Raw genomic sequence first — 12874 nt, 5'->3', positions numbered from 1 at the left:
ATGCGCGTTAGAAGAAAAATATAATCGAAGTTCTTAACACACTTTAATAAAAATGAATGTACCTGTAGACCACCGTTCTCTTGGAAAATTTGATCATGAACAAAGAGAAAAGTCCAGTATTTCCAGCGCTGATGGCACTTCAAATGTGCTTGGCTTTATACGGCAGACATGGTACAATCATTCATTATATGTCCAATATTCATCAAAGACAGATTTTACAAACTGACACGATGCATCATCTTGCAATAACGTTTGTAACGCTATGCATGGGGATACTTTTGTGTCTCTTACCGTCAGATCTTTAGCCATTGGCCACTTGCTACTTACTTTTTTTTTTGTACTCAATCTTTAGTGTACCAGGGTACAATGAACAAAACTGCACCCCTTTTTTATATAGCAAAGCCTTAACGGGTTTGAACTTGTTTCCTGGCTAAGGCAGGCTACACTCATGTCCGCGTACACTCTCAATAGATGATCCCCTTATTTCATCTGGTGGTGCCTGCTCCATCGTAGAACCGCCTCCCGGTCCTGGAAGCGGAGAAAGCGAAACAATGAACGGCTTCGGTTTGGTCCTGGGTGGTCTGGTTCGATGTGCTTTCTCCAGCTCAGGGGGTGAGGGGAACACATCTGGTCCCATGACGTCTCATATCAACTCTGAGATAAAGACAATATTGTCTTTCTCGTACTCTCTTTTTTTGGGAATGTTGAGTATGCGTAGGTTTGCTCTACGTGAGTGGGTCTCCAAGTCCTCGATTCTGTTGAACAGCTTCTCGTTCTGCTTTTGCAGGGCTTTTATCTTGACTTTGGCCTCTATTAACTTCTCAAAGTTTTCCCTGACGTGCACCTCTGCTGAAGTTGGACATGTTTGAAACGCGCTGACACTTCCATGCAGTGCATTTACAGAGTCTTGAAGAGGTTTAATAGTCCTTAATTAGAAATGCCATATTCGCTTGGTGTTTAGCGAGTTCAGCCATGAGTAGTGACATAGAGAAGCTGTCTTCACCGGTAGCTGTTTGGGGTGCTTGTTCATTGGCTTCTCGAGCCGTGGCTTGGTTAGCTTGAGCGTTAGCTGCTGTGGCTGCTCTCGTTACTGTGGGACCCGAGCGCCTTGGGCTTTGTCATAATGCCTTTTCCTTAGAATACTAAGTCACAGTCCAATATTAGGATGTATTGTATTTCTCTGTTACTGAATATGAAGCACTTACAGGTAACTACTCGTAACGCAGCGTGGTACCTACATTGCGTCCGAAAGCAGAAGTAAAAGGAATATATTAAATAAAACCGCGGTTCCACATAACATGCTTGTATCCCGCACATATCCCCTACTCCAGTGTTTTTCAACCACTATGCCAGGACACACTAGTGTACTGTGAGATATTGTCTGGTGTGCCTTGGGAAATTATCCAATTTTACCTAGTTGGTCTAAAAAGATATATATTTTTTTTAAATTCTTTTCCGCAGATATTTTTTTATTTGGTTTATTTGATAGGGACAGATACAAAAACATAGACAAATTGTAACATAAGTCTGATGTATGTATCGTAGCAGAAGCTAATTTGCAGCACTTGTCCCTAGATGGACTGGATGTGTGTCTCTGTGCTGTCTAGTAGGGGTGTAACGGTTCACGGGGATGTATTGAACCGTTCGGTTCGGCCTGTTCGGTTCGGTCCACTTGCGTACCGTTTCGGTGTATTATTTTCATTAAATAATGTAAATTTATTATTAGCGTCATATTAAGTGCCGCGGAACAAAGTTCCTACGCGAGTTTCCGCACGGACGCTATTGAGTGACGTACATTGAAGCTGCATGAGTAGCCGAGAGAAACTACAGGCGCTGGCTTTAAGTATTTGATTAAAAGTCTTGAGCCTCGCTACAATATCCCGTCACGTCCGCACTTCAGCCAAAAAGTTACACCAGCGCTCAGAGCCGGTTCTTCCTATACGCAAACTACGCAAGGTGCGTAGTGTTGTTTCACTGATTAATCAACGCGTTGTTACGACACAGGCTCTTCCAGCGCGCACTCACTCTCCGCCTACCTCGCCACATATAACACCAAAACGGAGTAGTCTGGTGAAGTGAATAAGCAGGAGAGACCGACCGCCTTCCCCCTGTCTCTTCCAAAGCGCGAGTGCTTCTCCGCTCATGTCCCGCTCGGCCGTCTGTCTCCCGGTGCTCGCTTCGCCTCATGCGCGGCTCCTCCGCGGCTGCATCATGTCACCTGTGTCCCGGGCGCAGCTCTCATGTTTTCTCTGCGCGGACTCTGGGCCTCACTCTCATTTAAACCCTCTTCTTATTGTGTCTGGTGAGTCTAGAGTATCAGGACAGTAGTTTGGCGAGTAGACGAGAGTAAAAAGCCGTTCACTGTGGCCTTTTTGTTGAGTTGAATCCACATGGTTCTCATGAGTTACAGTAACTCTCATTATAAGAGTGCAATTTATTTAAAATATCACCCAAATGGGTCACTTTTATTTATTTTATGCAAGAATTCTATTGTGTATTGGCAGCTTTTCAAAAGAAAAATTTTGTTAGTTCTTATTTATTTGTACCGAAAATTAACCGAACCGAGCCCTCCAAAACCGTTAACCGAACCGAATAATATTTTAGCGTACCGTTACACCCCTACTGTCTAGTGATCAGCAGAGTAACCATGTAATACTCTTCCATATCAGTAAGTGGCCGCAGGTAGCTACTGTAATTTCTTTGAGACAAGAGAATTAGTGATGCATGGATGCGACAGGTGTGGCCGTGGCACTGTGGCTAGCGAGACTATACAGTGTTCCTATTCAAGACCTTTGATGAGAACGACTTTATATTGTGAATATAGGCTACAGAGTTACATTTATTAACATTTTCTGCTGGTGGTGTGCCACGTGAAACACTGCCCTACTCTACCCAGTACACACAGGGATCTCCACTTACCGTAAATTCTGGACATGAGTCGCACCAACAAAACTTGTACTTAACTGTTTTGTTTTTTACATATAGGCTGCACTGGTCTATAAGCCGCAGCTGTTCTGAGCACATTTGAAGTGCCATCAGCACTTTAAATACAGGACTTTTCTCTTCATGCACGGTCAAATTTACCAAGAGAGCAGCGGTGGCTTACAAGTACATTTACTTTTATTAAAGTGTGTTAAGAACTTCGATTATATTATTCTTTAAACGTGTGCGTGTTCAGTCAAGCCAAAGTGCCGCCCGCACAGCGGCGACTCCTCGGGAGTGTGTCCGTGTTTAGAGCCACTCTCCTAAGCCTGTTAGCGCACACAGCCTCTGAGACTCGGGAGTTTCCCAAAGTTTGAAGCAGCTCTGAGCTGGGTCCATGGTGACCACTCGCGGCTGGCTTTTGATACAAGTGCACTGCCGGACTCTCCATAATATTTCAGTGGTTAAAGAAAATAATGCATCCTGCACTATAGCAACGTTAGCTATAGTGCAGGATGGCATCCTGCTGCCCTCGATCTGGTGAACAGTAAACACAGACACAGAGGTGGAGTTCACGGAATTTTTCAGAGGTGCCAACTGCAAGGCAAATAGTAGGCGATATTAACAGCTAAAAGACAACTATGAAGGTAGCTACATACTAGGGGTGTAACGGTTCACGGGGATGTATTGAACCGTTCGGTTCGGCCTGTTCGGTTCGGTCCACTTGCGTACCGTTTCGGTGTATTATTTTCATTAAATAATGTAAATTTATTATTAGCGTCATATTAAGTGCCGCGGAACAAAGTTCCTACGCGAGTTTCCGCACGGACGCTATTGAGTGACGTACATTGAAGCTGCATGAGTAGCCGAGAGAAACTACAGGCGCTGGCTTTAAGTATTTGATTAAAAGTCTTGAGCCTCGCTACAATATCCCGTCACGTCCGCACTTCAGCCAAAAAGTTACACCAGCGCTCAGAGCCGGTTCTTCCTATACGCAAACTACGCAAGGTGCGTAGTGTTGTTTCACTGATTAATCAACGCGTTGTTACGACACAGGCTCTTCCAGCGCGCACTCACTCTCCGCCTACCTCGCCACATATAACACCAAAACGGAGTAGTCTGGTGAAGTGAATAAGCAGGAGAGACCGACCGCCTTCCCCCTGTCTCTTCCAAAGCGCGAGTGCTTCTCCGCTCATGTCCCGCTCGGCCGTCTGTCTCCCGGTGCTCGCTTCGCCTCATGCGCGGCTCCTCCGCGGCTGCATCATGTCACCTGTGTCCCGGGCGCAGCTCTCATGTTTTCTCTGCGCGGACTCTGGGCCTCACTCTCATTTAAACCCTCTTCTTATTGTGTCTGGTGAGTCTAGAGTATCAGGACAGTAGTTTGGCGAGTAGACGAGAGTAAAAAGCCGTTCACTGTGGCCTTTTTGTTGAGTTGAATCCACATGGTTCTCATGAGTTACAGTAACTCTCATTATAAGAGTGCAATTTATTTAAAATATCACCCAAATGGGTCACTTTTATTTATTTTATGCAAGAATTCTATTGTGTATTGGCAGCTTTTCAAAAGAAAAATTTTGTTAGTTCTTATTTATTTGTACCGAAAATTAACCGAACCGAGCCCTCCAAAACCGTTAACCGAACCGAATAATATTTTAGCGTACCGTTACACCCCTACTACATACTAATGTTATGCTAACAGCAGCTAAAGTTGTGTTACCAGCAGCTAAATGCTATCATTGACAAAATCACCTTTTTCAACAGCGGCATGATGTCACATGACCTGCTTTGTAAGGGCGTCCTCTCTCTCGATTTTCAATCAGAGGCCAGTTCAAGTCACGATAGTACCAATTTGAAAGTTCCAGAACCTCCAGATATCATTCCATGAACTGATTTTGCTCTGCACATTTATTTGACATATCTTGAGCATTTCTGTTTAATCAGTTTCTGCTATAATGGATGTCTGCACCAGCAATACATTGGCACAAAATTTGTGATGGTGATGTTCCTTTTGGTTTTGTTGTCCACTGCTTTTATCCGATATCTTTTGGATTGGTTAATCCCCTAAGAACAAAATAAAAATGAAATCAATTTATACATCAGTAAATGCTGTTTTGTAATTGTGATTATTTGAGTGTAACAACTAACAAATATTATCAGTATCATTTCAACATGTTTATTTTATGTCTGGGGAACCAGAGTGGTAAGATTCATAACATGAAATAAAAATAAATACAAATATACACTGTGGCGCAGCGGTTAGTGCTCGTGCCTTACAGCTCGAAGGTCCCAGGTTCGATTCCAACCTGGACGGGGCCTTTCTGTGTCGAGTTTGCATGTTCTCCCCTGCGTAGGTTAGTGGTAGGTTATAAAAAACATGTGCAATAGGTTAATCCTCCAGCCAGGTGTTTCTGACCACCAGCCTGGTTCCACATCATGGAGATGGGTCCCCGAGCGCCGGCCAATGCTGGCAGCTCACTGCTCCTACAGGTTCGCCCCATGCGATACTGAGGATGGGTCAAATGCAGAGAACTAATTTCTCTACAGAGATTAATACAGTATAACTTAACTTAAGAAGCTTCCCACAGTGTAGGGGATTTGTTTTTTATTCACACAGTGGTAGTAAGATCGGGGGGCAAAGCTCTCGATTTACCGATCGATCTACTTTCCCACCCTCACCTATGGTCATGAGATTTGGGTCATGACCGAAAGGACAAGATCGCGAATACAAGCGGCCGAAATTAATTTCCTTCGCAGGGTGGCTGGGTGTACCCTTCGAGATCGGGTGAGGAGCTCAGTTACCCGGGAGGAGCTCAGAGTAGAGTCGCTGCTCCTTCACGTCGAAAGGAGCCAGCTGAGGTGGCTGGGGCATCTGTTTCGGATGCCTCCTGGTCTCCTCCGCGGAAGGTGTTGAAGGCATGTCCTATTGGGAGGAGGCCTCGTAGAAAGGCCCAGGACACGCTGGTGGGACTATGTCTCTGAGCTGTCCTGGTGTCACCTCGGGGTCCCCCCAGAACAGCTGGGGGAGGTGTGCGTGGATCGGGAAGTCTGGGCATCTCTGCTGAGACTGCTGCCTCCGCGACCCAGCCCTGGATAAAGCATAAAAATTGATGGATGGACATTAAAGAGGGGTCTATATCACATTACAATGATGACGAAACCTTCTGTTGGTCTGTAAATGCAGTAAATTAAAATAACTGCCTTGTATAAAATTGCTCTCTCAAAATGGCTGTAGTGAATGTCTTGAAATAGGCCTCTGTCTCTTTAAGAACCCCTGACCTTTCCGACACGCCCCCTCCACACGCTGTCTGTGGCATCAGTGGGGAGGGGGTTCTGCTGAGGAGCAGTGGTTGGTTACTCGGCTGGTGACGAAAGCTCGGAAGCGTCTCCAGGAGGTGGAGGCGTTCCTAGGAGGACTCAGGCAAACCTAACTCTAAAATGGCTGCCATCAGTTTTTATATAATTTTCATGTATTATTATATTCAATTTATAATACGTGAATGTGCCAAGGCAACACTTCAGGCATGTTTTTAATGAGGGAATGACATAATAACATGATATAAAGATTGAAAAAGTCTATTTTGCATAATACCCCCCCTTTATCATGAAATAAATCAAACCATCAATATCCATAAATTATGTCATACAGTATGATGTGAAATGAAAACAGTAACACCAACTGCAATTAATGTCATGCTAAAGTTGTTAGCATGATTAACACATCACTGTGCAACTGATTGGTGGCAAGTCCTCCAGAACCATCACACTTAACACGGGGGCTCCCCAAGGCTGTGTGCTGAGCCCCCTCCTGTTCACTCTGCTGACCCATGACTGTGCTCCAATGTACGACTCGAACCTCATCAAGTTTGCAGACGACACAACAGTGGTGGGTCTCATCAGCAACAGAGACGAGTCAAACTCCAGGAGTGAGGTGAGCAGTCTGGCCATGTGGTGCACACAGAACAATCTCTCTCTAAATGTGAAGAAGACAAAACAGATTGTTGTGGACTTTCGAAGAGCCCGGGTCCAGCATGCTCCTCTAACGATCAACGGTGCTGCAGTGGAGAGGGTGACCAGCACTAAGTTCCTGCGTGTGCACATCACAGAGAAGCTCTCCTGGACCATGCACACTACATCACTGATCAGGAAAAGTAATTAGCGTCTCTATTTTCTCCGCAAGTTGAGAAGAGCCAGAGTCCCAGTCTCCATTATGTCCAACCTCTACAGAGGGACGATAGAGAGCATCCAGACCAGCTCCATCACTGTGTGGCACGGTGCGAGCACTGCCTCCTGCCGAAGGAGCCTCCAGGGCATCGTGAGAGCAGCGGAGAAGATCTGCGGAGCCCCTCTCTCGTTTTTACATACTGAGATATGTTCTTACCTTGCCTTAGCCGAGTTAATATATACCCGTCTGGTCTTTGTCAGTGCGCTCTGTCACGCACACAGAGCACATACGCAGCCTCTCCCACATGTCATATAGCTCCAAAAAAGCTCACGATAGAAGCTACCAAGCTCTTCCATGTGTTCCCTATTTAAATAAAGTTACGTGAAGTGTTTTCATGCGAAGTATATTTACACAGAAATGTAACATGTTGATTTTATAAGCAGATAAAAAGGGGTACTATAAAAAGAGGTGTAATGATACGAGGAGCAAAACTTCCGTGCAGTAACTCCTAAAGACTTCCCCCGCTCACTTCCGTCAATAGAAGCTGCGTGACTTGTAGAGAGCCTTTTACAACAAGCAGAAAATATATTTTCGGAAAGTGCTTGCGCATTCCTACCTCATGGTCGAGGTCCTGAGTCCTGTGTCGTCGTCCGGGGTGAGTTGGAAATCTGTGAAACATTACTACACTATATACTTTCTGCTTTTTATCACAGCCCGGCACGATGCACGTAAAAGGCATTGTTCACAAGTTATCGACGCTTCTTCAACTGTTCTCTGCTAGCTCTCTACAAGTCACGCAGCTTCTATTGACGGAAGTGAGCGGGGGGAAGTCTTTAGGAGTTACTGCGCGGACGTTTTGCTCCTCGTATCATTACGCCTCACAATATAGTACCCCTTTTTATCTGGTTATAAAATCGACATGCTACATTTCTGTGTAAATATACTTCGCATGAAAACACTTCACGTAACTTTATTTAAATAGGGAACACGTGGAAGAGCTTGGTAGCTTCTATCGTGAGCATTTTTGGAGCTATATGACATGTGGGAGAGGCTGCGTATGTGCTCCGTTTGCGTGACAGAGCGCACGGACAAAGACCAGACGGGAATATATTAACTCGGCTAAGGCAAGGTAAGAACATATCTCAGTATGTAAAAACGGTGGCCTATTCCTTTAAGGAGATGTACTCGACCCGTCTCTTTAATTGTTTTCATTTCAAAATAAGTTTTTCTAGGTATTCTCTTGAGATACTCCCTGAATGTTGTGTTTTTTAATTAAACAGATGGAATTCCCTTGACCTGGTTCACTACTATCTTACAAACCGTAGAGAATTCGTTCAACAAGCGGCAATTCCTCTCCAGACCCTCTTCCATCCACTGTGGGGTCCCACAAGGCTCTGTCCTTGGCCCTTTATTATTTTTAAATATATCTCCTTCCACTTGGCAAGATCAACAAAAAAATCAACATAAAATTCCACTGCTAAGCCCAACTTCACTTTGCCCCCAGATCACCTCAATCACTGCCTTTTACTAATCAAAACCTGGCTCACATCTAATTTTCTTAAGCTTAACAGTACTAATAATACCGAAATCACTCTCATTGGTACCTCCTCAACCCTGTCCAAGGCTCCCACGTTCGCTCTCTTCATACCAAAATAACCCCCTCACAGCAAGTAAGAAACCTTGGAGATATTTTTGACCACTCTCTCACATTTGAAGCACACATCAATAATGTTTCAAGATCCTGCTACTTCCTTCTGCGTTATAGCTCGTCTCCGGCCCTCTCTTACTTCACACAGCACCACTACAGTATACTGGTTCACTCACTGGTCACCTCACGCATACATACTGTAATTCACTACTACTGGACTACCTCTCAAACTCCTACATAAACCACAAATGGTGCAGAACTCTGCAGCATGAATAATAGTCTGGATCCCATCTTCAGCTCATATCACCCCAGTTCTTCACCAACTTCCCTGGCTTGCCCGTTCAGGAAAAAATCCACTTTAAACTTTTCTGCTCACTTACGAAGCCCTCAATAACCTTGCTCCATCATATCTCTGTGACCAGCTCTGACCCTACACGCCACTCCGAATACTCTGCTCCTCCTCCCAGGACCTTCTCCACACTCCGTCTGCTCATTTGTCCACCATGGTCCTCAGAGCCTTCAGTTACTCTGCACCGCGACTCCCTACCACAACCTCACAGACCATAACTCAGCTCAAAAGCCCCTCTTAAAACTTGCCTGTTCAGACAGATGTATGGCCCCTTATGACTCTATACCCTACACTGAATACACCAAATTTTTAGGCTAATCTTTTATATGCTTTGTAATTTTAATGTTGTAATTTCTTTGTATATTGTCTTGAAAGGCGCCTCAAATTATTTTTATTATTATAATAATTATTAATAATAATTTAGAGCAATCTGGTGTATATTAGGTATAGTATATTTTATTATATTCTAATTTAATCAGCCTTATTACTCAATAAAATTCAGAACATAGTCCACATTATGATTCAAGGTTCAACCTTGAGCAAAAGCTATTTACTTTGTAACAACACTAACTTTTAAAGTCGTCATTACTTTTTTTCTCTATTATACTGTATCGATTGATACAGTACACATTGATGTATTCCTTTTTTTTTATAAAATCTCAAAATCATGTATTAGGGTTTCAATACGCCGCCTGGCATTCTGAACATAGCATCTTAACAAATGTTTACTTTGCCACTCCTGCTTTTTGTTTCTGTTCAAAAGCAAGACCATCTAGGACTTTGCTAACAACCAATCAAATCTCTAAAAGTTTTATATCAATCTAATCACAGACCGCATTGTCGCGACAGGAAGACGGAACTAACCACAAGTAAAATATTTTCTTACGTACCACGTGTGTTGATGCTTCATCTTCTCTCAGAGGATTTTCTACTTGTTTCCGTCTATCAAACGTTTCATGTTTCAATGTTTCATCCCATTCCAAACGTACATTGATTGAAAAAGATGTTGCACATTCGTGTTGAATTCTCCTACGTTTTAAGGTGCATTAGACAACTTTTTATGCGGAAAAAGAAGTTTATATTTGTGTGTATTTAACCTTGTTGTGACCAAACGGCTGTATGAGTGGTCAGCATGGTGCCTTTACTTTTGATCACAGTGATCTCTACAATACTCCAGGATCAATTATTTTGTAGGTTTGCTGGTGAGAGGGTCCGTCAGCAGTGAAAACCGACCCCAAACAATTGATTCTGTAGCGTCAAATGCACAAATATCAAAAAAAAAATTTCACATAAAAAGTTGCACAATGCACCTTTTTAAAATTTACACTAATAGTAAAACTATTAACTTTCTTGTTTACAAAATACACATGCCACCTGCGTCATATCGGGCTTTTCTCTAAATGGTTACTATGCTTGTCAACCTCACCCATCTGGAATTTGAAGAAATCACCCCTGATCTTAGTACGCTATATTCTGGTTGGCCAATACTGGGAGTAAAAGGAAACGCTACAAATACTGATTTCACCATCTATGTGTTGTTCATGATACATGATTAACAAACAACGTTTACGTTTGTCTGTGTTGTAGCTGGCTCTGCAGTCGAGACTCTGTGACAGGACTAGAATCGGCGAGTACCACCCCGGGGCGGTGCGCTACACACAGGCTGACCTGGTAGACCTCAGCGATGACGAGGATGACACCAACGTGCTCTTCTATTCCCCCGACATGACCCTAAAAGACCGAGGACCTTGAGAGGCAACACCGCAAAGAGAAGGACTAAGAAAAAAAGTTGACGTGAAGCACAAAAGAGCAGCATATCCAGAAGGAAATGCGTTGGATTAGAAACCAGAGAGAAGAGGTAGGGAGGGAATGAAAGGGATGATGGGGGACAGTCAGCCAGGTAGATGCCGGAGATAAGCTGTCAGGTTTCATTATTAATTCCCATCCTTTACTATTTAGGAACGGAAAAACGCTACTACGGAAAAACGCTAAACGCTTATGTATCCCATTGGTTTCTATTGCAGCACCATGTCTAAACTCAATGAGTATGGGATGATAAAGCCTGCTAAAAGGCAATCATAACAAAGTAATGGTTAAGAATCATGGCAATTATCCTTTCAGTTCCGTGGGAGATGAGGTGAAAAGCAAGCCTGAAAAGCACACTGCATGTCAGGTCTCAGGAAGAGGCACATGGGAACTTTGGAAACTGCATAAAAGTGCTAAAGAAGTGAAAATACTTTCCATGACTGTCATTTACAGAAGTGTTACTATTTCACAAGTATTAAAGTAAAAATGTTTTGTATTTTTGTAATATTTATAATATTTTATTATATATATTTTAAATACAGTGTAGAAGGTGCCTTGACCGTTAGGTCTAAACTGTCACTAAGACCAAATTTTAAAGCTTAATAAACAACTACAATACTGCAGAGACTGTCACACTCCAACTCCAAAAGCAATCATCTCAGTAGGATAATGGATCCCAGCTATCTTTAGACCGATTGATATATAGCAATTTATACATTCAACTTGGCTATGTTTCCTTATGATTTTGGTGGATCATAATTGTGGAATCACTGACTACTATCAGACTCCTCTGACAGGCAACTTTTACTCTTGATTTGTTTCTTGGACAGCAGCGACACTATGATCGCTTAACTTTGCAGTTCACCAAAGGCCACTGATATATTGTAATGTCTCCTTGCCTTAGTACTATTTTGTTTACTTGATTCAAGTTAATAAACATGAAATGAATGTATTTTTGTAACAATGCAACCATGGCTTTGTTTTTTATTCATTAAAGTTGGGTTTACACCACTTAATGTTTCTTCCTTCCCACATCTGGACTTGTGTAGACACGTTACACCTGTCTAATAGATATTAATTATTGCGTGGACCCTGCTGGCTTCTGCCGTGTCTCCATATCTGGTTAACTTGATTTTGATTAATGAAATATGCATACCACACCCTCCAGAAAAGCAGCGCCTCCACTCGCACAGGGCATCTGAAACCCCTCTATAGAAAGAGTCGGGGAAATAAGCGAATCTCCTGTCACGCAAGAAGAATTATTATTCCCCTCTCATATCGTCGCATGTGCCGTAATTGGATACAATTTAACACCCGCGGCCCACGGGCATGTCGGCAGGCGCTCTGCCTACTATTAGCTCGCCTCACTACCCTATCATTTGTCAGATCTGTGTGCTCCTATTGCTGCTCCGTGTGTGCGTTTGTGCGTGCTGTGTGCACATGGCTCGAGAAACTGGAGCCATTGTTGGAGCCCGGCCATGACCTAGCCGTGACGCACGGAAGGATAGGATGAGAAGAGAAAGGCGACAGCAGCAGCCCGCGCTACATGAAAAAAACAGACTAATTCCTGGTGTGAACAGGTGTTATTTCTTGCTGTTTGTAGCTCGTGCTTTCAGACAGAGAGATGCCCCTGCCGTTAACGGTCCCAGCAGCATTCACTGGTGGGAATTTGGAGCAGGCGGCAACCCTCGTGGCCGATGTGAACCTTTTTATGAATTGTGTGGAATTTGTGGTTGTTCCGTAGCCTATGTCCCAGTGGCCCAAGTCCTTCATGTTACAGCCTAAAGCGGGTGAAAGAGGCTAATAATTTGCAAAAAGGAAAAATAAAATGTCTTGCCCTGCATCCAAATAGCCCTATAAAACTGCATTTAAACGGCAAGCCATCTCATAGGCCTATTTGAATACAATAGCTAAATAAATTATGGCCCAAGCACTTGCATTTTTCGTCCGAAATATTGTCTAATAGCCTTGCCTTTAAATGGGCTCA

At 43.5% G+C, this 12874-nt stretch overlaps 1 protein-coding gene across 1 annotated transcript in view; it reads left to right on the top strand.

Moving 5' to 3' along the window:
* Nucleotides 1–11673, top strand: part of LOC306967680 (cyclic AMP receptor 1) — a 57024-nt gene extending 45351 nt beyond the window's left edge. The window contains exon 13 of the mRNA XM_079562784.1: nt 10669–11673. Coding sequence (XP_079418910.1) covers nt 10669–10833 — 165 coding nt within the window. The 3' untranslated portion in view covers nt 10834–11673. The remainder of the gene's footprint in view (nt 1–10668) is intronic.
* Nucleotides 11674–12874: the final 1201 nt, after the last annotated feature.

Source organism: Gobius niger, assembly GCF_951799975.1.
Source record: "Gobius niger genome assembly, chromosome: 9".
Classification (NCBI taxonomy): domain Eukaryota; kingdom Metazoa; phylum Chordata; class Actinopteri; order Gobiiformes; family Gobiidae; genus Gobius; species Gobius niger.
This window is presented reverse-complemented; position numbering and strand designations above follow the sequence as displayed.